General features: G+C 36.9%; 1 protein-coding gene and 1 non-coding gene across 3 annotated transcripts; one reads left to right on the forward strand and one right to left on the reverse strand.

Moving 5' to 3' along the window:
- Positions 1–2,791: 2,791 nt before the first annotated feature.
- Positions 2,792–25,643, reverse strand: LOC133523381 (probable nucleoporin Nup54). 2 transcript variants are annotated; one of them, XM_061858929.1, is made up of 12 exons: positions 25,250–25,643; positions 24,611–24,709; positions 24,026–24,408; positions 23,018–23,153; positions 22,414–22,570; positions 21,944–22,052; positions 20,799–20,982; positions 19,353–19,441; positions 18,623–18,790; positions 17,793–17,912; positions 5,273–5,360; positions 2,792–3,209 (listed from the first exon to the last, which is right to left on the reverse strand). In XM_061858929.1, exons 1-12 carry the CDS (start codon positions 25,251–25,253, stop codon positions 3,076–3,078), a joined length of 1,671 nt encoding a protein of 556 aa, XP_061714913.1. In that variant the 5' UTR covers positions 25,254–25,643; the 3' UTR covers positions 2,792–3,075. The 2 variants fall into 2 exon arrangements, with proteins under 2 accessions (XP_061714913.1, XP_061714903.1); XM_061858919.1 differs by having other exon boundaries at positions 25,124–25,252.
- On the forward strand, positions 20,640–20,712 carry Trnad-auc (transfer RNA aspartic acid (anticodon AUC)). The gene has a single exon. It is a non-coding gene; the product is annotated as a tRNA-Asp (tRNA).

Raw genomic sequence — 25,643 nt, forward strand, 5'->3', positions numbered from 1 at the left:
CCAGGCATACTGAGAAAAGTATGTAGGTACGATTTATCGATCACATACGTGTTAATGAGTTTCAACCTTAACAATTCACTTCAAGGTTCAAATTAAATTGTCCTTCGCAAAATGAGATTAGTCTTCAAATCAATAACCAAAACTTAACTATTTGGAATATATTTGCATATTTTAAAAATACCTTCAAGACTAGTGTAAATAAGGGCTTTTGTGTACGCCACGCCAGGATAGAGAGAGAGAGATAGAGAGGATAGACAGGTGTCCAAAATGAAGCAAAATTGAATTAACTAGACTTAAATCGACCGGGATATAAACCGTGATCACGGGTATACACGGGTAATCACGGTTTATATCCCGGTCGATTTAAGTCTAGTGAAACTAACCGCGAATCATTCAAAACTGTTATTGTAAATTTGTTTTTTTTTGTAATAGTCGAAATGATGGCGAAACATATTCCCCTTGTATCACTAAGGGATAAGCACTCAACATCATATCGCAACGCATAATCGCCAACAAACTGTTTTACAGTTTGGCGAAACTTTAATTATAAGTACATTGTATATTGTGATTTGTGAAATAAACTAAAAAATATATATATATAATATATATATATAAAGTGACAGATAAAGTCGCCAAATATGTCGGTATACATCCTTATTTAAAAAGTAATAAAGGTGTGTTCAAATATATTTGGCCATTTTTACCGTCACTATATATTTGACGCTGACTGTGCCTAAGATTAAAATATACCATCCCTGATTCGAATTGCTCAGACGAAATCGATGACCTTTATTATTTTATTATATAAACACTTACAGTGGTGATTTTGGTGTTTTATAGGAAAGCATCATTTAATATTTTTAGATTGGAACTCTTGGCTTTAGTAGAAACGCCCATAATAGTACAGTCACGTCTGAAAACCTCGACACGATCGAAGTTCCAAAAATATGTATACATGCCTTTATGGGCCATATATTAGGGTAGTGTCTACATATTTTTGGCACTTTGTCCGTATCGATATATTCAGACGTGATCGTACCATAGCAGTAGTAGTAGTCATAGTGCATCTCATAACTATTACAAGTAGTCCAAAGACCTAAAATACTTGTCGCTGAGGAGTTCCATTCTGATTTTCACCAGTATAGGTAGTTTCTATTGCAGCAAGTAGCAATACTTAAATTCAAATGCTTGATTTGTTGATAAAAATACAAAAATCGCTATAAGTATGCGTATATGATTTGAAGACTTCCCTCAATTCGTGAAAGAACCCATCATCAGAACTGAATTATGGCCAAAATGGGACCAATCTTGAAGATAATACTTTTCAATAAAAAAAAAAAAACCAAATCGGTTATGAAATGACGGACGTTTAAGATAAGAAAAAAAAAACATTTAAAAACATACAACCGAAACAACCTCCTTCTTTTGGAATATTTAAGTCAGTTAAAAAATTATGGCATTTTAAACTCTTGTGAAGTCGGTTCTTTTGTGTTCTATGTTGCTATGATTTATATTCTAACGAAATAGCGTATTATGCGCAAGAAACTATGAAAAAAATGGTTCTCAAAAAAAAAACATCCCTTATGTTTAAATCTGTAAATTTTTTGTTGATGTCCGTAATTAGACAATTTTAGACAGATTTTAGGCCGATATTATTGGCCTAAAATAGAGCCCGCGTAGCCAACATGCCAATCGTTAACGCTCCGTAGCGAACGAAACGCAACTGTCACTGTCGTACTAATATGGAAAAGTGATAGAGATACGGAGCGTAAATGATTGGCATATTGTCGACGCGGGCAGTTCTTATCGCTATGGTCTTAATATGCATCAACACACGATAAATTTTTTTTCCATTTAATTACTTTTGGTTTAATGAATTGATTTCAGCGAAGGAAATTAAAATATATTTTTTTGTTTTTTTAATAATGTCAACGCAATATTGTAATCAATATTTTGCCGACTGTACAATGACCCCTATCCAGCCCCACCACACACAACAGCCGTAATAACCCTCGGAAAACCAGTTAAAATTTGGAATTTGTTGCGCAAAAATTACGATACACAATTATACGTATTTTCGGATACCTTATAAAACAAAGTCCCACGCCGCGGCTGTTTGTGTGTATGTATGTTCGCGATAAACTCAAAAACTCTTGACCGGATTTTCATGCGGTTTTCACCTCCCGATAAGAGTGATGCTTGAGGAGGTTTAATCGTCTAATTTGTTAACCCGCGCGAAGCCGGGCCGCGTCGCTAGTGTTCAGTCAAGTGTAAAAATATGGGTGTACACATCTTACTCAAAATTTTTGTGAAAAATTATTTCTGTTATAATTTAGTGAAAAACGATTAGCTATTTAGCTGTAACGCAGCAGACATTAAAGTTTAAAAGTAAATACGCATTTTTTGTCTGTGCGTAAAAAAAATCTTTAATTATTCGTTGTAATGATTTTTTTTTTCACCAAGGTGTAAAAATAAATAACGTATCGTGTGCAGAACACGCTAAAACTATTTTTTTTTTTCGGCAAAAGAAAAAAAAGATTTTGGCGAATTCGGCCAAAACTTACATACAACATTTATACAACATTTTTTGCTCCTTATGCTCTCAGGAACGCGTGGTTAAAATTTGTCACCTTAAAGTGCATGTTCAGATATTTTTTATATCTAGTAACTATTTAGAGCGAAAGCTTTATTCAAGCCTTAACATACTTGGACGCCGACCTTTCCTTCTAAAAACAAGCTTATTGCAAACGTACCCTTAGATTAACGGATTTCATTTATAAATAAAAAATCGTTTCTTTAAATTACAATTCAGTATTTCAAGTATATTCATTCACATAATCCACAATATAATGATAAAACAACGACACACAACAGATACCGTTTTACATTCTTCAATCTTCGTAGCTCACTCTAATTTAATGTTGATCCATTAAAGAGGTCCACTGATTACCAGTTCGCCGGACGATATCGGCCTGTCAGTTATTCGCAAAAGCCGATATCGTCCGGCGAACTGGTAATCAATGGCCCCCTTAATGCAACAATTCAAATTACAAGTCATAGCCATGAGGTGATTCGCTAGGCCCGTACAAGGCGGGACATGCCTTCCGCGATCGTGTTTAGCGCGTCCAAGTCCTTGCGTGCCGTGTCTAGGAGGTGAGCCATACCGCGCTGCTGGAGAGTCAGGAATTGTTTCAAGTCTTCTTGTGCACCTGGTGGGCAAGAGAGAGAGATAATAAAGCGAGTTGTGGTTCATGTACACAATAGTTTAATGCTCGACAATAGTGTATAAAATAAAAATCCGAGCAATTGCAGAAAAAATGCATTATGGTTTGAAACCGAAGGACCGGCGGTGGGCCGGATAAAACCCTTGCGCGGGCCGGAGCTGGCTCGCCGGCCGTACTTTGCTCACCACTACAGCTCCATTGATTCTTGCCCGGATGTAGAAACACCGCCTTCGTTTTCCTTTAAAAGTTACACGTATTGTAGCTTTCGTCATCAATCACCTATAAAATAGTTGTATAGGTTTGACAAGATAAGATTACATCGATTATAAGCACACGATGATGTCATTGTAATTTACCCTTTTTTGTAATTGAAGTTACACGAGCGACGTCTGCAAGATAATTAAAGTACAAATTCTACTTTTAATCCTTATACAATATCGTCATCTATTGAGCAAAATGATTAGCTCTGATAATGACATCAGCTTAACTTCGTTTTACCCGCTTACCATAATTGCTAGACCCCAATACAGCATAGTGTCAGGATGCCTGAGGGAGAGGGCGGAATTCTCGTGGCAGTTTTTTTTTTTGTAACATACTCTTGCGGGCTTACAGTTATGTCAATTATGAATTATACAAATATTAGATTACAATGAAATTAAATTATTTCAAGTTACAGCTAAATAACATTAAATTACAATGAAGTTAAAATAAATATCACTTTGTAATTATTTATGTGCGGTCTAGATGGTTTGCAAAGGAAACAATTTTTGCTTTTAAAAATGTCATGTTGTCGGCAAATACGTCATTTTAATTGTTATTAGGGACTTCTCATTTATTAACTTTCGATATTTCTATATTGATACAATTAAGAACACAGAATATTAAAAAAATATTAAAAGTAAATAACAAGCGCTCTTATCGCTAAAGAGAAATCTCTTCCAGATAACTTTTGAGTAGTTGAAAATTCGAAATAGAGATATGGAATTAAAACTAAGAACTTAATAGTTACTAGTTTCTCATTGAATTACTTCAGTTCTGTTTTTTTTTTTTTCAATTACACGTTCAATGTCTCTTTTAGTGTTAACAAATATTCCATTACTTTCTTTATAAAAGAAATAAGTAGTTGTCTTTTTTCCATATTATCTGCTTATATTACTACTTCTTTTACAGTCAAACATCCATCAACTTTTCTATATGTTGTGTTCTATTATAATATTCTAACTTTTTAATATGTTGTGTTCTACGTTGTATCGATATATGTTTATCGGAAGTCGATAAATGAGGACTCCCAATGACAGTTCAAAAAGGACACAATAATTCCGATCTGATAGGTATATCATTGTATAATATAATTTTAGCAGGTCTCTTTAAAAATTAATTGTAGTATGACAAAGGTTTTTACTCTGTCCAATCCTTATACAAAACTGACGGGTGCTTGCAATTTTACGGTGAAATGCATTTAAATTGGACAATGGCGTCTAAAAGGGTGCTAAAAGGTTAATAAAATTCTATTTTTACTACTGATAAATAAGACTAAATAAGTAAAATATTATTTACCTTTAATATAAATAATTTAAAACAAAATACGAAGCACAGTGGTCGATTTAACCGAATTCTTAGCCATGGTTAAATAAACCGTAGCGATGTATCTCTTCATAGTAAGGAAAACCTTATATCTTTCATTTCCTTTTCTTTTTGTATAAAAAAAGAACATTTGGTACGAATTTGACGGTGCTATGTCTTGGCTAATAAGAAAATACTGTAAAATATACATTAAATATTTAAAATTTATACAATGCTGTCATTTTTTTTCATTAAAAACAACCGGCAAGCTTTTAGTTGGAGAACAGAGTATAGTTACGCTACGGTGATTTTCATTATAATCCTTAAACTTTTTTGTTCTACTCGTCCTGAACTCCTGAAATGAGAGCAAGCACACATCAATAAGAACGTAGGATGTGTGTGTGCGACTTGCTTTTTCTTGAAACACTAAACCTTGACAGCCAAGCCACTACGAACTCTTGAATCGATCCGCAAAGATAATTTACCTGGATCTAGTTGATACCGCTCGTGGGAGCTGCCGCCGATGGCGCTCCTCTGTAGCCGCACAGCGCTCAGCAACTCGTTCAGTCGGCCCTGAGACAAAACAAAATATTTACATATTAGAACTTCAGTGTTCATGCAGAACTCCTAATCTCTAAAAAATCGTGTTCGACACCTGAAATCAGGAGTCACGATTCATTCGGTTTTTCTCTAATGCATAATTTTGTCAAATTTTGCTGATCCGACCACTCCGATCCGACCGATCCGATCACGACACAGTTTGTGACTAGTTTAAAAAACTCTTAAATAACGCTGCTGTCCATCATTTTCGGCGCTAGCTCTTGAGATGAATCTATAATATTAGACGCGATGCCGTGCCGCCACGAGTTTGCTTAAACCATTCAGCACTAATCACGACAGGTTGTCGTTTTGCCTCTACGAAGCATTTCCTCTACATACCGGGAATCTTATGTTATCGGCTACGACGTAGCGCTACGACCGTGAATGTGTTAGAGTCACAAGGACCAAGGACCTACGCAAGGAAGTTACGCTCTCATTATAAAATGACAATTTAAAATAACATGATGACATGAACATTCAAGTAAAATACAAATATGTGCTGAAGCGTCACATGCGGAGATCTAACATTGAACCATCGCACTGGGAGACTTCGGCACAAGATCGGCCGAAGTGGAGGCATACAGTGAGGACAAAAGTGCAAGCCTTTGAAGAGCAGAGGCGAGTGGAACTTGGTGGCCGTACATTTACTGCAAAAATAGGCTACGTCAGCCACCTGAGAGCTCACGATCGTCGCTCACACTAGCCAGCACAAACTGATTCGCCGAGGCCGGAACCGGCCAGAACAGGATGATGATGATATTTATGTCTAGTACTAGTAGACCTAGATAAGTCTGCAGCGATTTTGATAGCACACGCAGTGCAAGTGATATTTATACGTCATAACTTCATAGATGTTTGACGTTTAAAATAACACTTGCACTGCGTGTGCTATCAAAATCGTTAAAGATTTGTCTTGGTTTGTAAAACAAATAAAATAGAGCCAGTAGAAGTTACCTTCTTCGGTCTAGTTTCAGTTAAGGATACGAATTAAGTGTTCCTGACTGTATCGTGCAGTAAGCTCCCGGAAATACATTTTTTATCGGAGCTCTGTCTGTATGCGACTATCGATTTGATAGTGACAAACCGTTTCGATATTTCGTGATAATTCGTGTTACAACTCATTACATAGCATAGCTTAAACACCTGCCCCAATGCATTTGCGTGTGATTGCAATTTTAGGTTTTCTTAGATAAGTATCCTGAATTACACAAATAAGTACATATGTATATGGGTTTTTGTTGTTGTTAAGCTGTCCTGCTAGCCGAGCGATAATAAATAGTTGCATAGTTTTTTAGCAGAAAGGGCTTATAGAGTCAGACCATGGTAAGTTGGCAGCGATTTTGATAGCCCAGCCTCTGCAAGTATTAAGTAAACGTCATAATTTCATAGCAGTCTGGCCGAGCCGTATGAATGTTTGCCACCGACGTAGTATTAAAAAAAACCTGCAGAAAGAGATGCTAATTGTTTTGTGCCTCGACAAGAAACGAGACGATGAGATTTTGTGCTAGAAGGCCTAGAAGTTTATGTATTCGGGCACTAGGGAATTGGAAGGATGTGCGCTGTATTATATTACGAGTACCGTGATAGTTAGTCATGAAATAGAACAATTTTATCAGATTAAAATGTTATGAGTAACTTTTTAGAATTCATGAGTATTTATTGCATGTAGTGCACTGTGTGTGTGGTTGGGTAAACAGCGCGGAGGGGTTTATTTCCTAGGACCTCGTGTTCGAACTGTAGGTGGACATTTCTATTTAAAGTTTTACCAAATATATTATTGGGTTAGAATTGGGATTTTTTTATATAAGTCTGCTCAGAATCACGCAGTCATACAACCTTGAATGTTTTTATGATATTTTGGGGAAACGTTTTCTCATATTATGATTAAAGATGGACAGGGGTGAATAAATACTGAGTATTTACTCAAAGTACCCGATAAATACCCGTATTTACTCATTTAGTTGGGTAAAACACAATTTCTAAATAAATTACAAAAGTGAGATTTAAGAACTTAATTGTTTTCCGGTTGTATGTTTTTTTATGTTTGTTACTATGTACATAACTCCATCATTTCTGAACCGATTTTAAAAATTATCTTTTTGATTGAATTTATATATACAGATTGGTCCCGTTTTAGTCAAATCTCAGTTCTGAGGAACTCTTTAAATGTGAAAGGCATACATATACTTAGTCAGGTCATAAGTTCTGTCAAAAAGGTTTTGACTGATAAAAAAAGCTATAGGTACAGATCTCTTATTATTCATATATATGGGTTGAAAGCATATTTAATGCTGAATTACTTACAATATTATTTAACGAAATTTGCTGTATCTGATTCGCATAATTCTATGTCGTGTTATAAAAACATGCAAAAAATATGCGACCCGTTCAAGGTGAATTTGATCTCTATTTTTTTTTTTCTTTTTTACGTGGTTGAATCTTACATAAAAAAGCTGGATCTCTTATCTTTCTTAAAATATATAATTCATGTGTATTGGTATTGCAACCGTAAGTGTTTTACCATACCTACTCGTTGGATGGCAGTCAAAAATGAACGTGTCATTGAAAAGTACCCTAAGTTTGAAGACTTAAGAATACAGACTCAGATAACTAAATGCTGGTGATAAAATAACGTTCTAATAAAGTAGGTTCATAAAAATAAACAATTGTATCTATTTTATTAATGTGACACTGAATTTTACTCCCTTTAGTAAAGTAATTCTTTTCACAATCCAGCCGAGTATACACGTCTAACGAAAATCCCAAAGTAAACTAGTAATAATTAAAGACGCGATCTTAATGTTAATTAAAATAATTATATTACGTTTTGATAATTATAAAACAAACAATCAAATCATGGCAAACTTTTTTTTATTAAACGCTTTGTATTACGTTTTATCAGCCAAAACCTTTGTGACGGAACTTATGACCTAACTAAGTAGTGATTTTTGTATTTTCATCAACAAATCAAGCATTTCCATTTAAAAAAGTGACGTTTGATGAAGTGGAACTGCTGATGCTGATCAGAATGGAACTTTTCATCGACGCATAGTTCCCGCTTGGTGATTTGTCATCTTCGTTATGTTTGTTAGGCAAATTAGGTTTCCAAAACACATTTTTGTGAAGCTCGAGATCTGATGGTAGAATCTATGAGGAATCGAGGAAACTCCTCAAATGTTACATACTGATTTTTGGATTTTCTTTAATTATATTTCTATCATGTTTATTAAATAGAACTTGTGTTTTAAAATAACTGCTATCTATGTATGTTGCTCAAAATTCCCGTTATATTTAGTGATTCTGTTTTCACCTTAACAATCTAGAAGTACGAACGATTCGTCGCATATTTATTACATGTAGGTATTCGTCCGATTTCATGGAGCGGCAATCGCATAACAAAATCGACGATCTCCTTTGCAGGATATATAGTCCTCCTCATCGATTTCGATGACGGCGACCTCAGCAATTACGGATTACGCCGATTATGGAGCCCTATGCGGCTGGCCAGGCCGAACTTGGTCTTAAAGACTCGTTTGCATGTGTAACAATAGAGTTGGCCAGACGCGTTGTATGAATAGGTAAGTGTAAGAGGGCTTCGGTCTCTCTTTACATTGTACGGAACCCTAAAACACATTTAGTAGTTATTAGTAAAACAAACTCATGTCTTAATTTTACACAAAAGCTTTAAAAAAGGAGATATGTTCATAAATTTATAGTGTCTTAAAAAAAAGAAAAATTGGATTGCTGCCAAGAAAATCAAATGGGACGGAAAAAGATTCCATGGCTATGTAGATTCCATGGCTGTTTGGTGGCGGTATCTGTCTGTATCTAAATACAGACGAGGTTCCGGAAGCAAAAGAAGCTCTAGTAACACAACACAAACACAACACAAACCTTACACAACACAAGCCTTATTGAGCTTACTGTGGGACTTAGTCAATTTGTGTAATAATAATATAATAAATAATAAAATAAAAATCATTTATTTCAGACCTTGGTCCATACAGTGTTAGTACGACTTACTCTAAAAAATTATATTAAATTATTATTGAAATAAATTAAACTTACGATATTTAAGGGCTTAAACTTACAATATTTTAGGGTTTAAAACTATAATGTCCTATAATAATAATATTTATTTATTTAATGTTAGTTACTTGAATAAATGCTAGTTGGAATGTTATGCATTCATGTTAATCGATTTGTAATTTTAGGGAGCGGGGAGTGAGCTAGCCAGACCACAAATATAAAATCTATGAGTATGAGCGAGACAGCAGTTGAATCGTAGCGGGGCGGAGGGGCATCGGTGTCTTTGAATCGGTTTAGATTTCCCGTCACTATATTTCGGCAGTGACGTCACAGTAGGTGGTAAAAAGTCGGCACGCTTGGTTTCAATACAAATCGTGATATGCTTCATCTATGGTATATTTAAATACGTGAGAACCCCCCTTAAACATATATTTCTTTCAATATTTCAAATTTATATGGTATTTTCAGCACTCTTAATAGTTTATACCCAATAGTTTATACCCACCAATTTGGGTATAAACGAGTAAAAACGGGTATAGTGAGTACTCACGTACCTATCTCACTAAGGATCGAAAGGGGTACAACTTTAAATAGAAATTGCCAGGCAGCACACGTCACATGATACAAGGACAGCAAACATGAAAAGCTCATAAAAAAGTGTATAGCTTCGCCCTCGAACATAAGTGTTTTATTGCAAATCATTTATTAAACCTTTGAAGATTGAACTGATACGATAAAAGTCTAGACTGATAACTTTAATCTCAATGCCCTTACGATAGTACAATGACATGTGAAAGTTTCGAGGCGTGACAGGCAGCCAAAACCGGCGTGTTATTATATAATTCATTTTGTAAGTATATAACGTGATCTTTTTTTTGAAACGAAATATTATCAGGAACCGGATTATACCAGATTCAAGTCTTAGGGTTGTCATAAGAAAAAGTGGTACATATATTCTGACAAAAGTCCGAAAATCGTCCTTAAAATCCTAATATTCCCTAGACAACCATTTTACGAAAAAAAATCAAGTTTTATTCAAAATTCAAATACTTTTTAATGTTTATAAAAACACACACAAGCAAGTATACAAATTAAGATAATAAAAAACCTATTAGATAACCTTCATTTTACATCCATTATTTCAAAGCCTTTTGTGGGCCAGTAGCCCCTTAACGCGCCACGATTGATAACTCGCATAGCCTTCCCTTTCCTCGCCCTCATCCAAACTTAAAGCTAGGTTCTAGTCGTTAGTAGAGGTTTCTGAGAAACCCTGACACTCTTCAAGTCCCCCCGCAATCCTGACAAGGGACCAAAAACCCTGACTCGTCAGGGGTAATCCTGACGTATGGCAGCGACTATTAGTAGTCGCTGTAAGTAACGAGTTCCAAACGACACTATTGGCTCCCCGTCTCCCAACAAACATACCTCCCAAGGCTGTTATTACCTTTTCTTATTCACACCACTAAAACTTATTTGATTTGAACGCGATTGGAGCTTTTGCTGTGTTAATCTATACAAAACCCCAATTATTATTTAAATACTATACGCAGCCGGCCAAAATTACCAGTTGTTTTATATGAAGGGCTAAAGTTTCATTGACATTCCATTCACCAAACTGTGTTTTTATACCCCATATACTACAGTCAGGTCAATTAGCCAATTTACCACTCAATCGGAAGGTCATCCATCTGCAATATAAATACGAGGCTAAATCAGGTTAAGAATAAGTAAACAGAATGCAGAACGTGTCGGCCGTCCTTTCTAGATTTACTAATTGAGCCCTCAATATATTGTAGATTAAGTAAATTAGGTAGACCCCTAATTGCCTCAGCGCGTGTGGTGAGCGCGACTCGCATTTATCTTCCTTACCAGTTTCAACCGGATCGCGTTACATTTTTGTCTAATGCTGTTTGTCATTGTGATCGTCATTGTAGCAGGCTTATCTTTGGCAAGCTTGTTTACGTTTAATGAACTCAACTTTAGTGTTATTTACATAAAGTTTATTTTTCGACTTCGCGCAACACTGTGATGTGACTTTGCGAAAGTTTTAGTTTGCTTATACCACGCTTGGCTTGGTTAGATGTTACCGGTGTTTAAATGGTTTCTTGGACTTTGAGATGGGTCTGCATCTTGATGACCACCTTACAGTCAGGTACAACGAGTAGATTACTTTTACGAGTATATTCATTATCTGCACCTACGTTACTACGGCACCTAGTTACCTTTAGCTATTATGGAGGAATTTTGTCTGTGTCGGTTGCCAGGTTAAGGGACAAATTCAGATCGCTCATTTTGGTCAATAATATCATGGGCGTTTCGAACGCCTAATTTCTTTGGACACATTGATGATTAAGGGGCGGTAGCACGAACAGCCTGGTACCGTTAAAACGTTCGCTAAACTTTATTCTATAGAAATCTTCGTAGTTCACTGCCGAGTGACCACTTCAGTTCAGGCCAGTCATTGTGTTGGTGCAACCAACCCTAAGAGTCTCTACATTTCGATGATATTTTTCGTGTTATGGGAACCTCCAACAAACCTAAACCAAAAATATGACATTTGATTTACAATAACAATGTACATAATGGATATATACAGAGGATTACTATAACTATGATATGAATAGAACTAACGCGCTATAACATTTACCATAGTTTAATTAGTTGAAATGAACTTCACTTATTTATAAAATCTTTAACAAAAACCGACTTCACAAAAGTTTATAATGTCATAAAAAGCTTTAATGATCACAGTGCAACCCAATTGAAAACTTTCTTCTCTTTTTTCAATTTCGTTTAAAATTATAAATAAAATAAATATAATAGGACGTTATTACACAAATTGACTAAGTCCCACGGTAAGCTCAATAAGGCTTGTGTTGCGGGTACTTAGACAACGATATACTCGAATATCTATCTATATATATGTTTCATGTCATATATATATATATATATATATATATATCTATATATATGACATGAAACGAACGCGAGTGAACGATGAGATGACGGGTGACAGAAAGATATAGAAGAATACATGCTGCGCCGACCCCAAATGAAAGGACAAGCGAATGATGAAATATAATATATACATATTTGTAAATACTTAAATACATAGAAAACATCCATGACTCAAGAAAAAATATCCACGCAGATCACACGAATAAATGCCCTAACCAGGATTTGAACCCGGGACCATCGGCTTCATAGGCAGGGTCACTAGTGTCACTACCCACTAGGCCAGGCAGGCCGTCAAAATATCAAAATATCAAAGTCTATATCTAATCTCTAATCTAATGTATATAATTACATTATTGATTATCATCTGAAAGTCGTGTGGGCACGCAGAGGGCGCACGACATGATTAAGATTAAGTAATATTATATCTCATATAAAACCAAAGGATTTACCCTAATCATTCGTTAGATAATTCTAATTGTATGAATACATTCATGCCACACGTGATATTTGTAATCATTCATTTCCTATTCGCCTAGGTCATTGAATTTGATAAGTGCAGGTGTAAACAATGTAAACTAAGGGCAACTTGCACCTTCCCACTAACCCGTGGTTAACCGGTTAAGCCCGGAGTTACCTTGGTCACCTGTACAATTTGAGGTGTACTGGGTTAACGGTTCAGCTGTAGTAACGGTAAGCGTGAAGAGGAGCTAAAAAAAGTTTGTTTTTTTGTTTTTACTTCGGAATAGTCGCAGTGTAAATAAATTCAGCACCCCCGATTAGTTAGTTATGCTGGGCATTTACCGCAAATCGACAACCATTGTGCCTTTTTCGCGTGAACCCCCGATTTATATGAAAATGATACCAAACACGGCCCAGCAGCTTCACTGATGTAGAAATCAAGATAAAATTGAGAGCCCTAAATAAACTTTCAAGAGCAAATATCTCAAAAACTATACAGGATATCGAAAGAGATTACTAAAATAAACTTATAACAAATTTAATAAACTTTAATTTTGTATAAGTGACCATACTTTCCATACTTTCTTTCTTTATTTCTTTCTTCATGTCGCTAAGACGCATAGTTTCCGACATATAATCGAAAAACCGAAAAATTGGACCTTTAAATCTTCCTTTCCTCCCGGCTCAAGGGCTACGTCCGGTAACTAGTCCAAACAAAGTTATGAAGTCAAAAATTGTGTTTCAAGCATTTCTCTCTTTTTTTGAGCATTCGTTGCCTGGGCTACTTGGTTTGATGGTAACTTCTGGGATTCTTTTGCCCAGTAGTTACCAAAAGGTAGTTACCACCAAAATGTTGTTAGAGTTCAATACTAATGAAAACAGTAGAAATAGTTTAGTATAAATTTATAGTGCTTTAATAAATAGTTTTAAGTCGATTAGTGTTTCAGTAAACTGCCTTAAAAGTTCCCAGTAGTTACTGGCACCCTCACACTTAGTCATATCTATAGCCTTGATAGTTGTTGTAGGCGGAGGTGTAGGACGGCATACCTACTGCGTTAGTGCTTGACCACTCATTCATTACACTCATCATTCATTATTTCATTCATTTTTATTTATTGCTGGGGCGTATTTTATAAAACTACAAGCTCAGGCTATAAGATACAATTTTACAGGTCTCAGGCGGCAACACTGACAAAATCCCTCCCTGACCACTGGACAAGCCATGACCAGTATCAGTATTTATTGTCAAATTAACTTTACAAATATGGCCGCCCATTTAACGGTCTAACAACGCAACAAATGAATGCAGCGCAAAAACCTCAGGTCGGCTAATCCGCCACATAGCCCACAGACAGTATTAACACCGTCAAAGATAAACAGATAACGTCCACGCGCAGGCAGAGTGGCCAGGCAAGGCCGCGCGCAATCGTCATCGATAGATAACGCAGTCTGCCGATAGCGCGCTCTTACTCACATGAGGGCATAGAACACCTTTCCACGTAGCACTATTGACCGATGTCCGACTAAACGATGTTCCTAGACTCTGACCACGCTAACAGATCATGAAAACTTAGTGTGGTCCGACTCTATGTCCCAATATCCGATTGTTCTCCTCTGCTAATCGCATTTTAACGGACTCCCGATAGACAACAAAAAAAAACAATATTACTTATTATAGAACCTATAATAAGTAATATTGTTTTTTTTGTCGAATCAGTTTTGGAACAAATTTCAAATTTATTCGCGAGCACTACAGGGCACAGAGCCACTAGTCTAAGGAGTTTTGTAAATGTAGCAAATTCAGGTACCTCTACTTGTGCCAAGTAACGATACACATTTGTTTTGACAGGATAAGCACATCGGACGAGCTGTCGTTGAAACCGAGTGAACGTTACGTAACGTTTATTGAAAGTAAATAATCTAGCAACGAAAACTAATGCCAAATATAGTTATATGTTAGTATTTTAATAATTTTTTAGCATGTCGTTTTAAAATGAAAGCGTAACCTCGATCGTATAGTGGCGGTTAAGTTAATGTGACCCTTTGCCACTATGGAATCTATGCCTACTCTTTAAAGTACTTTCTATTTTTTTCGTAATTTAGAGAAAAGGATCCAACCTACAAAAATCAGAAAAAATTATTTGAACTTTATAAAAAAAAATTGAGGATGGGTTTTCACATAAAAAATGGGTCCATTTATCAAATAGAGATTGTGTCAATAAGTAACTGCGGTCTACGTTTTTCTAATAATTTTCTGGTGCTTTATTTCGTGAAGAAAGTGAACATTCTTGTCTGTCGTCAGGTCGTCACACATGACGTGTATAGCAATTTACACGTGCATGTATGGTAATCTAGTGTGCGAATGATCTGTGTACCAAACAAAGCCGGATTTACGTGAAGATAAGGGATACTTGAAAATAAACATATACAGCGGTCTCCGATGCATGAGCCGCCAAATTGATAATCTAATAGCTGGTTATATCTTGAAGAGATTTCACAAGTTGTCGATAATATCGTGTACGGAGCTTGGTAGTCCCTTACAGTACATATGGTGCTACTTTACCGCCCTAGTGCGCTAATTAGCACTATACGTGCGTATGTCGAAAATTTAGAGGGCCACATACTGTTAAACGTTTTAGAATACACATGCGAAAAGGTAATTCACAAAGGTAAAGGTAATTTCCTACTTTTCGCACTTGTAAATCAAACTCGAACCGTAGGCTGAAACATGTCAAAAAGCAATTATAAGGTGATGCCAATGCAAATTCGAAACGATTTTTTACGATTCTCGATTAAATCTGCAAAGGCCATGCAATCGATTCTATTGATGATGATTTCTATTTTTAAGAATTCATAGCTTCACAATTGGACGCGACTGAAACGATTTGACACTAGTAGAATCGATTCGGTTGATAATTAGAGTCAAACTCTATTGCAACTGAGTTCCGTTTTACACTAAATAAACTATATATACACCGTGTTTTCATTGAATTCCGTTAAATTCGGGGTATCGGCAAGTATGTTAAGGGAAACTAAATGGCATAGTTAGTTATGAAAAAAAATAATAATAATTTTTTACTAATTTTTATTGTTATACTAATTAATTAAATGTTGCATATAGCGATGTTGTAACACGAGCATTACATTTAACTCATTGAAACAATTGGAAACTGTGACATATCAATATCAATGTCATTTTGAACATCAATCGTCCGAAATAGTATTTACGTTTAGTAGCAAATGTATTAACTCATACTAAACACTAATCAATATGTAAACAGGCTCTAAGGCAAGTGTACACGCTAGTTTGGGCCTAAAGATAAAAATTAAATATTGATTATCTCCGAAATGGAGTTAATTAGAATAGCGTTGTCTTTGAGAACGTTACTTAATTTAAGGTCAGGGATGCACCCTTGAAATTAACGGAAATAAAAAAAACACGGGTATATATAAACTAATCTTTTTATTTTTATAGCATAATAATATACATTATGGTGATTTGTGACTATTATAATGAGATATTCTAAGCTACAGAGATATTTATTTATTGTCCTATTGGGATTCATTATTTTAGTTATTAAATGATTACTCTGAAAACGAAACAAAAAAAATGGTACCCTTCCCAGGGTAGCGCTGGCGACCCTTCGCGTTCGAAAGACTATAGGCAGATATTCTAGTAGAGGTAAACTTTCAAATGACTGATTTTTTGTGCTGCTAGAACGAGACCCAGGGTAACCTAGTCTAACATCAGCCAATCTCCTAAGTATTGGCCCCCACGACTAATACAGGAGTAGTTAGGTTTACCGAAAAGTTAAGGATGATAAAATAAATTATGCTAGGTCGCCATAGTAACACAATATGTAGTAGTAGCAAAGAGAATTGATTATAATAGAGACGTAAAATGCCACCAGAGGGCCTCGCTAAATGTACCTTGCCCACACCAAATTTTGGTCTTGCCCTTCCACTGCATACTCGCAGCTCTTTTTGTTAAGCTATCAGAGAATTGTAGATTCCTTTGAGTTGACATAGTCTGATACGCAACTTTTGATGCAGAATGTACAAAAATGTACATTGTAATAACAATGCTACATGTTAAACTAAGAGGCTCGCCATCGTTGTCGCATATGACTATTTACAGTAATTACTAGTGGCGGGGCGTCATACAAATCTAAAATCAAAATGGATTTCATTTAAAACATGTACATTCGACGTCACAGATATGTATACATTGTTCGCCTTATTACAAAGGAGTAAGGTGCAATAGTACATTGTGTACTAAGGGCGGTAAACAATTACGAATAAGTGTTAATTTTAAGACGAAGTCGAAGGTTAGGGCTTAATTGACATGAGTTCGTAATTCTTGTACACACAATTTTTTTCATCACACTTGTGAGGAAATAACTGAATATTAAGCGAAATAATTCTTAAGTACGGTCACATTTCAAACATTCGTCTGCCATTATTGTAATATTTGACAGGTTAGACATCGAAGGCAGAGACTTACCCGGAATTCAGCCACGATTGAAAATTGGGTACTTAAGAATATTTTAAACGGCTCCACGGACTCTTATACCAATACCCTTGTTTTTGTAGACTGGGTGAGATGGCAACATTTTCAGCAGCATTTTGGCAGATTTCCAAAAAGGCTAATTATCTACCTACCTTTGCAAAAACGTAGTTCAGTTTACTTTTTACTGGCCTACTAATCTTTCTAAACAAAGAGTAAAGTAAGTATACAGGTATTTATAAACCACATTTGCAAACGGATAAATCCGTTATGGTTCTGGGGAGCCAGCGTAGACTCTCACCAACTTTTCATCATGCAAAAGAAGTGTATCCCCATATTAGCTAATATCCACATTCCTAATAGTTGCCGCCCTCATTTTGACTGATATTTAACAAATAAGCTCATGTTTCAGTAGCTTAGTTGTATGAAATTAGTATGGTCAAGTAACTTACGTTATACAGCGGTGGGGTGGACAGAGTGGAAGCTAGCTCGTGAAGGCGGGCCCTCACTGCCTCCTCCTCCGGACTGAGCGCCGCGCCGACTCGGCCCATCACCTCCTTGCGACCGATCGCCTAGAAACGACGAGGAAATATATTAGGATTTCATTTTTAATTTTTTGATGTCATATTATGTAGTTTGGAAATACAAGCGGGCAACACAGCTGCAGTGCGGTGTTTTAATGTAAAATATTACAGAGTTGTCATGTAAGGAACCGATAAACTGCGACTCTCGACGCGCAGGCGGTTCTTTTGACATTGGATTGCGGTTCTTCAGTACACCCACGACCACGAGATTTATAGATTTGATGATTTCTGATGCTCGCTGAACCCGTATGTAGTAATTAATAAATCGGATAGAAATATAACGCGTGTGCCGCAGCACGCGTAGTTTGGCAGATAGCTAAGCGAGCCTTGCTCACGTGGCGAACTAAGATCGGTCATGGTTTCCTGCAGGTTCGTCTATAACTATAGTCTGCTTGTACAGTGAGCTGCGAAATTGCATGGAGAAATTATGAATGAATTTATTTATTAAGTCGCCATGCCATTTTGCTGCTGATGGTAACTGTAAATAGCGTGTGCTGCAGCGCGTTTAATTTGTCCGATGGCTGAGCGAGCCGTGCTTGGACCGTTCGGCTGTTGTGCCCGCCGTTCACCACAGCTACTCGTTCAGGCTCGTCTAAAACTATAGTAGACGCAAACCGACGACCGGGATCATATCTCTATCTCTCTCACCCTACCCTCGACCAGGCGGGCCTGAATGAGAAGTTTCACCACGTATGTACCTGTAGCAGCGTGTGCCTCAGCGCATGTAGTTTGGCCGACAGCTGCGCGAGCCGCGCCGCGGCGGCTGCTCGCCTGGTGCGTAGTTCGGCCAGTGTGTCCGCGGTCCGCTTCAGCCACTCGGCCTGCAGGTTCGCCTCCTCGCCCTGGATGCGTGCTCGACTCTTGATCTATAGACAAAAACGGGTCAATGCCATATCAGAACAAATTACGGTATACTATTTTTTTTTTAATTTGACGACAAAATTTTACAACATATTTAGTTCGTTTCTGGTTGTTCGTTATACATATAACCCCCTTATTCAAAAAAGTGTACTAAAGTTACGATGCCGCTGATCATCGTTTGTCCCTTTCCGATGTATTGGTATGATGTATTGGCTAAAATTTAAGGTACGGTAAGGTACGTACGTAAAGGGAAAAACGGGACCCTATTACTAAGACTCTGCTGTCCTTCCGTCCATCTGTCTCCAGGCTGTATCTCATGAACCGTGATAGCTAGACAGTAGAAATTATCACAGGTGATGTATTTCTGTTGCTGCTATAAAAAGAAATACCAAAAAGTACGGAGCCCTCGGTAGGCGAGTCCAAATCGCACTTGTGCGGTTTTTTAATATCATCAGAGAACTAGAATTTATCAGGTATTCAATGTGTGCAACCTCGACAACAACAACCTACACAACATCGAAATTCTATGAAAAACATAATATTCTGAAATAATTCTATCTAACTTACCTCGGAAAAGCCGATGATGGGAACTGGTATATAGTTTTCGGGGTCTGGATTGTCGGCTTGCGCTTGCTTCCATAGTCTCATATCCATTCCTATAAAAAAATATTGACACTAAGTTAGTAAGTTACCTGGCATTTTTATTCAATTCAAGTGTTGAGAAAATAAGTGACAGAAATATGCATGTACAATAAAAGTCGATCACACTTCAAGAATAGCCTTCAGTAGACAAGGACCATCAAAATATAGATCGTGTCATTTATTTATTTATTTAAACTTTATTGCACGATATAAAATTGTACAAATGGCGGACTTACAAAACAGATCAGAAACTTGCAGTTAGTGCAGAATTGTACACAATGAGAGGGGAATTTGAAACACAAATCAAGTTATTCTCAATAATATAATAATATTCTATTTATACAATATTGTTATAATGTCATTCGTACGACGCGTGCCTTGACTCGTATTGCCATGTTATTAAAGGTTAGATTAGACAAATCTGGGCGTCATCGTGGACACGAACTATACCTACGCCATTAAAACTGTTCGTTTAGTGATCTTTATTTATCGACGGAAAAAAAACAGCGTTCAGAAAAGAGATCAAAAGGTCAATTCTAACTTATAAATGGTGTAATTTCGTTTTCACCACACCAACTGGCAAAGGCCCTCTTGATTGTTCAAACACTAATGAGAAAGTTGCATTTTATTTTATCCACATGTGGGGCTAATTAATCAGATGTACATTTCGAGTTGTTTCCTTATGTTAGCTAGTGGAATTGATTTATAAATGATGATTTTGAATGATATTTTTGTTACTACGTTTATTTGAATTTGAATTTTTTGGTATTTCATAGTTAGTAGTTTCCTCGCGTTGGTGTGGTGAAACCCTCGCAACGCTACGTTCGTGGTTAAATTTTAAAATCTTTCGCTTACTCGGATATCAATATCAGCACGAGTGATTAAACAACTTTGCCCCCTTGTAAAACAAATTACATCATACTCCCGTGACTCAAGCCAACACATGTACGAACGAGCGAATGATAATAAAATGGCATAGTTTCTATAATACGTGGCATCATTGTGATATCTAAATGTAAATCAATTTTCAACAAGCAAAAACGTCTGCGAACGATGCTATTAAAAATTAATTTAGTATGGGTAGCACATCGTTACTGGTGAATTTGCAATATGACTTGGAACTCCGGTAGCCGTCTAAGAACGTTCTTACGGTACATGTCGCTAGGGTCCCCTAGACCCATATGGTGGAAAAATATGCTGGCTATGGATGAAGTCTTGGTGGCTCAGTTGGTAGAGCGCTGGAGTATCGATCCAGAGGCCGTGAGTTCAAGTCTCACCCAAGACAGTAATTTTTCTACTTTTAAATTTAATCTAAATGTAAGTTCGAACCGTCTTCCAGCTCAGTCCAGGCCAGTGTCAGTAGAGGCTCACCGGGAGGAGGAGTCTGCAAGTACTGCGCGAGCGCCTGCGGCGTGGGCCGCGTGACGGCCGCGATGGTGCCGCAGCCGGCGCCGGTCAGCGCCGCACGCGCCCCGCCCGCGTTCAGGAACGAGGCCAGCTCCGTCGCGGATATGTGAGCGTTGTTGGCGTTTTTGTCTACCACGTATATCACCACCTGTAAATCGTGGTCGTTATACGTTCACCACGGAAGTTTTCGATGGTCTTTCTTTAGATTTTATTATTATTATTATCCCTTGGAGTAGTAAGCCGTCGGCTCCCGACCGATTACGTCATTTAAATTTGAAATTTGATTAATTGAAATAAAATCAAAATTCCAACAAATCAAAAATGATTTATGCCACTTCAAGAGTTATTTAATACCGAAACTACTGTCCAACGTACTGTACCATAGCATTTTAGACAGTGCTAACAGGATGCTACAATTAAATTCATAGTGTCTGGGTAATTGCTACAGTTTTGTGAATATTCTTGATTACGGTTCTTATCTTCCTAATACGGATAATTTTTGTAAAAGACTAGGATTTTCAAGGAGTTTCAAGTGGTTTAAGATACACTAAGTTACATGTAAGAGCCCAGTTTTGTCTTTTTACACACTTTTATTTAGCTTCACTCCGTATATTTTAATTGTAATTTAGAAAACTTACATTCTGATGACACTGCAATAATACACTAACGTGAAGCTGCTCTGATGATAAATAAATAATAATAAATATTGGACGCCTTACATAAATTGACTAAAACCCTACAGTAAGTTCAAGAAGGCTTGTATTGTGGGTATTCAGACAACTATATATATAAATTAGAAAACACCCATGAATCAGGAACAAATGTCTGTGCTCAGCAGACAAATAAATGGCCTTACCAGGAGGGATTCAAACCCGGGACCATCGGCTTCATAGACAGAGTCACTACCCACTAGGCCAGATTGGTCGTTCTACAGATGATGCAGTTGGAAGGTAGCGAATGAAACTTTTCAATTAAGAAATACAAACATGTTGAAATTAGAAAGGTCTTGAAGAATACTTGATACGAGTAGATAAGTAAAGGAGAGCAAATACGGCCAGCTATAAGTGTGTATCCAAAAAAATGTTTGTCAGTTACTTGTGTCTATTTACCTGGCTTTTATTATCAGTCACTGCACCCACTGAATCGATGGTAACTACCAAATTCGGCTTGTTGCCAAACAAGTTGCTCAAAGAAGTCTGGAGTACTTGCTTGTTGGTGCTGAAACATCAATACATTTTAGTATAGAAACATCCTTATGTAACATTATTGCCTGGAAAATAAGCTTGATTAGAGCATAACTGACAATTGAGTCCTTATTTCGCCGCCCAGGCCACTTATCAATCATTTGTCTCCAACAGGTCCTTAAGTAGGAGCCAGACAACTTAAAAAGTGCTTTATTGTTGGCAAGGTGGATGGAGAGTGGGATAGTGGATATCCACCAACCCGTTGGGTCGATATAGTAAAAAGGCCTGCCAGGGATCTACAATCTACATACAATCTACAATCTATAGAAAATAAATTATTTCTATGTTAACAAGGAAGAATTAAAATGAATTTGGCCTGAATGCCAGGTACTCACTTAATCTCCTGAACAGACTTGTTGAACATCATCACAACGAGGCCCTCCTTGTCCTCGTGGGCGCCGAGCCGCGAGTACCCGACCGCCTTGAAGCGGCATAGGGGATTCTGCTCGTTCAACTCTAAACGCGGCGCGTTACGACTGTAATATGCATGACCTGAAACGAACAATTTAACAATAGTAATCTACTTTAATTATTATAAGTTGTAAGAATATTTCTTATAATGTGTAACTAACGTAATAGTTAGGTACCTTATGAGTCTTATGACGTTTGTTATACATTAATGTATTAGTTTACGTGAAAGCCCTGAAAAACGGATTGCAAAGTAGGCCATTACTTACAACTATTCTATGTAAAACAATACTGTAAGTGGTAAAAAACATATTATACTTAGTTTTTCAAACAATGAAAAAACTGAATTGAGAAATTTCATTACATAAGAGCATAGAATTTTTATAATGGTTTAAGGACTTGATGGCGGCATTTTATTATTTCCGCTGAGATAGTATTGGCAGCAAATCAACAACAACAATGAGCTCAGCTTTGTACCACAGAGATGTTTTTATGTTGTGGTACTTGTGGTGGGATTAATGAGAAACTTACCAGTGCCCCATTGTGCCTGCAAAAGGTTCCATTTGGCGAGCACCTGGTCTCTTTCGTCACCAAACACTGAACAGTTGAACACTGCAGCCACAAGTGCCTCATGAGCCGACCCTGGACCTTGCTGCTGTTGCTGGGGCTGCAACAGTACACAATATACAGGGTATTGCATTAGGAAGAGAGAGCATTAAGAGAAAGTTATTTTAATACTCAATAGTCTGCTGTATTAGGATGTCCTGTCCTATTCAAACAATTTATTTCTATAAAATGGGGTATGTTTCTATAATCTGTAATAGACATTCAAGCCCTCCAGTGGCCAAGGCTGTAAATAATCAAACATTTGTCTTCATTTTGTCGAGTGTATGCAATCTTTGAAAGACTAGGCTCCTATAACCAACACCAAAGAGTGAGCAATAAAATAATTTGATTTGTGTCTATATTTTCATTAATAATTATATTTTTTCCCACTGTAAATCACAGTTATAACATGTTAATATTATATTTTGCATACCATTAAAAAAAAAGCTCTGGTAGCCTAGTGGTATGAGCGTGCAACTTGCAATCTAGAGGTTGCGGGTCCAAACCCCGGCTCGTAGTCACTTTTCAGTGAATGAAAACATTGTGAGGAAATGGGACTAATCCCAATAAGGCCTAGTTGACCCTCCGGGTTAAAAGGTTAGATGGCGTCGCTTTCGTAAAAACTAGTGCTTACTCAATTCTTGGGATTAGTTGCCAAGCCGACCCCAGGCTCCCATGAGTGGTGATATTTCAGGGGATATAAAACATATAAGGCGAGATGAGACAAAACAAACACTGGAGCATGATTAACACTTTATGTAATTGTCATTGTGTTTGTCTGATGATATGGATCATGGCTGTAACTACCTTTTACATAAATGTTACTCAAATAATCAATATGCAAACAATGGTATTTTGCAGTGTGTCAATTTCTTTAAAAAAAAAAATCTAGCAATATGCATAGAAAATTGTAGGTAACTTTAAGTATTTTACCTGATTTTGCTGACCAAATGTTGAGGTCAGTCCTGTGCCAAATCCACCAAAACCACTAGTAGCAGGCTTTTGTCCAAAAGTTGAACCAAATGTTGATCCAGTGCTTAGTGTAGATGTTCCACCAAAGGTGTTTGTAGTCAAAGTATTTGTGCCAAATGCTGGGGCTGTGCTTCCAAAAGCTGGAGCTCCTGTCCCAAAATTTGAAGCTGTACTGCCAAAGGTAGGAGCAGTACTACCAAATGCTGGTCCTGTACTGCCAAATGTTGGTGCAGTACTGCCAAATGTTGGTGCGGTGCTACCAAAAGTTGAAGCGCCTCCACCAAAGGCCAAACTTCCTGTGCCACCTATTGATGTTGCAGTTGAGGTCCCAAAAGAACTAAATCCTGAAAAGAGTTATGATTTATTTTTATTTAGAATGAATTGACATGTCTCACATAGTTGTACACACATGTAGTTGTGAATGCCTTAAGTGATTCCGTAATGTCAACACCCACATATCCAATGAAAAATGAGTGGTCAAAATTAGATAGGAAATTCAAGGTAGAATTTACATGCATGCTATGCTATATAATTTTTAACACAAACCTGTAGTGGGTTTTGTGGTAGTAGTGCCAAAGGTGGAGCCCCCAAACATTGAGGGAGCAGTGGAGGCAGCTGAAGCTGCTAAAGTTCCAAATGGTGTACCTATGAATCATTGCATTTTTATGAACTTCACCTAACAAATTTATTCACAATACTACTATAAAATTAACATGAAAACACTTAAGCTAGTTTATATTATGCATGATTGATTTATTCTATGTTAACATGTTATTATTCCTACTTAGGATAAAAACGATTTATATTTACGCATGCCTGAAGAATAAAGTTTTTACAAGCTTTTATTTTATAATTTACATGCAGCGAGCGACTAAAAGATTGTCAAGAAAAAATATGAAATAAACGGGATAATGTTTTACGAGTTTTCACATCGGTATTAATAGTAAGGATGTATTTAATGCTTGAGAACCGTTATATATTAATGTTTCACCAATTATTTTACCGCTACTGATTTCGAGATAGCTTTAGAGCGTTGTTTATGAATAGTAGAATACTCACGTTTGGCGGCAGTGCCGAATACCACAGGTGGAGGAACGTTAGGAGAAAAGTTAAACGACATAGTATACCAGATAATTAATTTGTGTTAGTATTGAAACAGGCCCACACCAACCCTATATTACTTACTCATTGTCCAGCTATATATCTGCTTATTATCGTTTTATGTCCAATTCAATTCATCGACAAAACTCAACCAACGGCGTGATGGTTTTTAACTCTCACTCTCAGTTGTCACAAGACATAAAGACAACTGTGTCAAACAAATGTCAAAAGTGTCACATCAACAAACTAATGGTATGTACACATCTGCTGATTGTAGTTCGTGGTTCGGCTCGTCTCGTGTCTCAGCCACAGCTCGTAAGCTATAATAGCTAGAACGTAGTCATTATATGCTCTTTGATAGCTATATAATTATAGTCGAATCAATATGCACGATATGCAAGGTTTGTAACCGAATGAAAATCCGAACGCAAATGTAAACAGCAAGCGCGCTTACCCCCGTGAGCTCCTTTGACTCGTG

The sequence above is a fragment of the Cydia pomonella genome, chromosome 1 (genome assembly GCF_033807575.1).
Source record: "Cydia pomonella isolate Wapato2018A chromosome 1, ilCydPomo1, whole genome shotgun sequence".
NCBI classification, from domain to species: Eukaryota; Metazoa; Arthropoda; class Insecta; order Lepidoptera; family Tortricidae; genus Cydia; species Cydia pomonella.

Bases quoted from the DNA above. Each gene is read 5' to 3' on its own strand.
- LOC133523381 (XM_061858919.1), bottom strand. From the start codon at position 25,184: ATGTCGTTTAACTTTTCTCCTAACGTTCCTCCACCTGTGGTATTCGGC. The intron at 23,154-24,025 runs GTAAAATACTTA...GTACTGTTGCAG, and splicing joins CATTTGGTCAGCAAAATCAG to CCCCAGCAACAGCAGCAAGG. The intron at 22,053-22,413 runs GTGAGTACCTGG...TTGATGTTTCAG, and splicing joins AAGTCTGTTCAGGAGATTAA to CACCAACAAGCAAGTACTCC.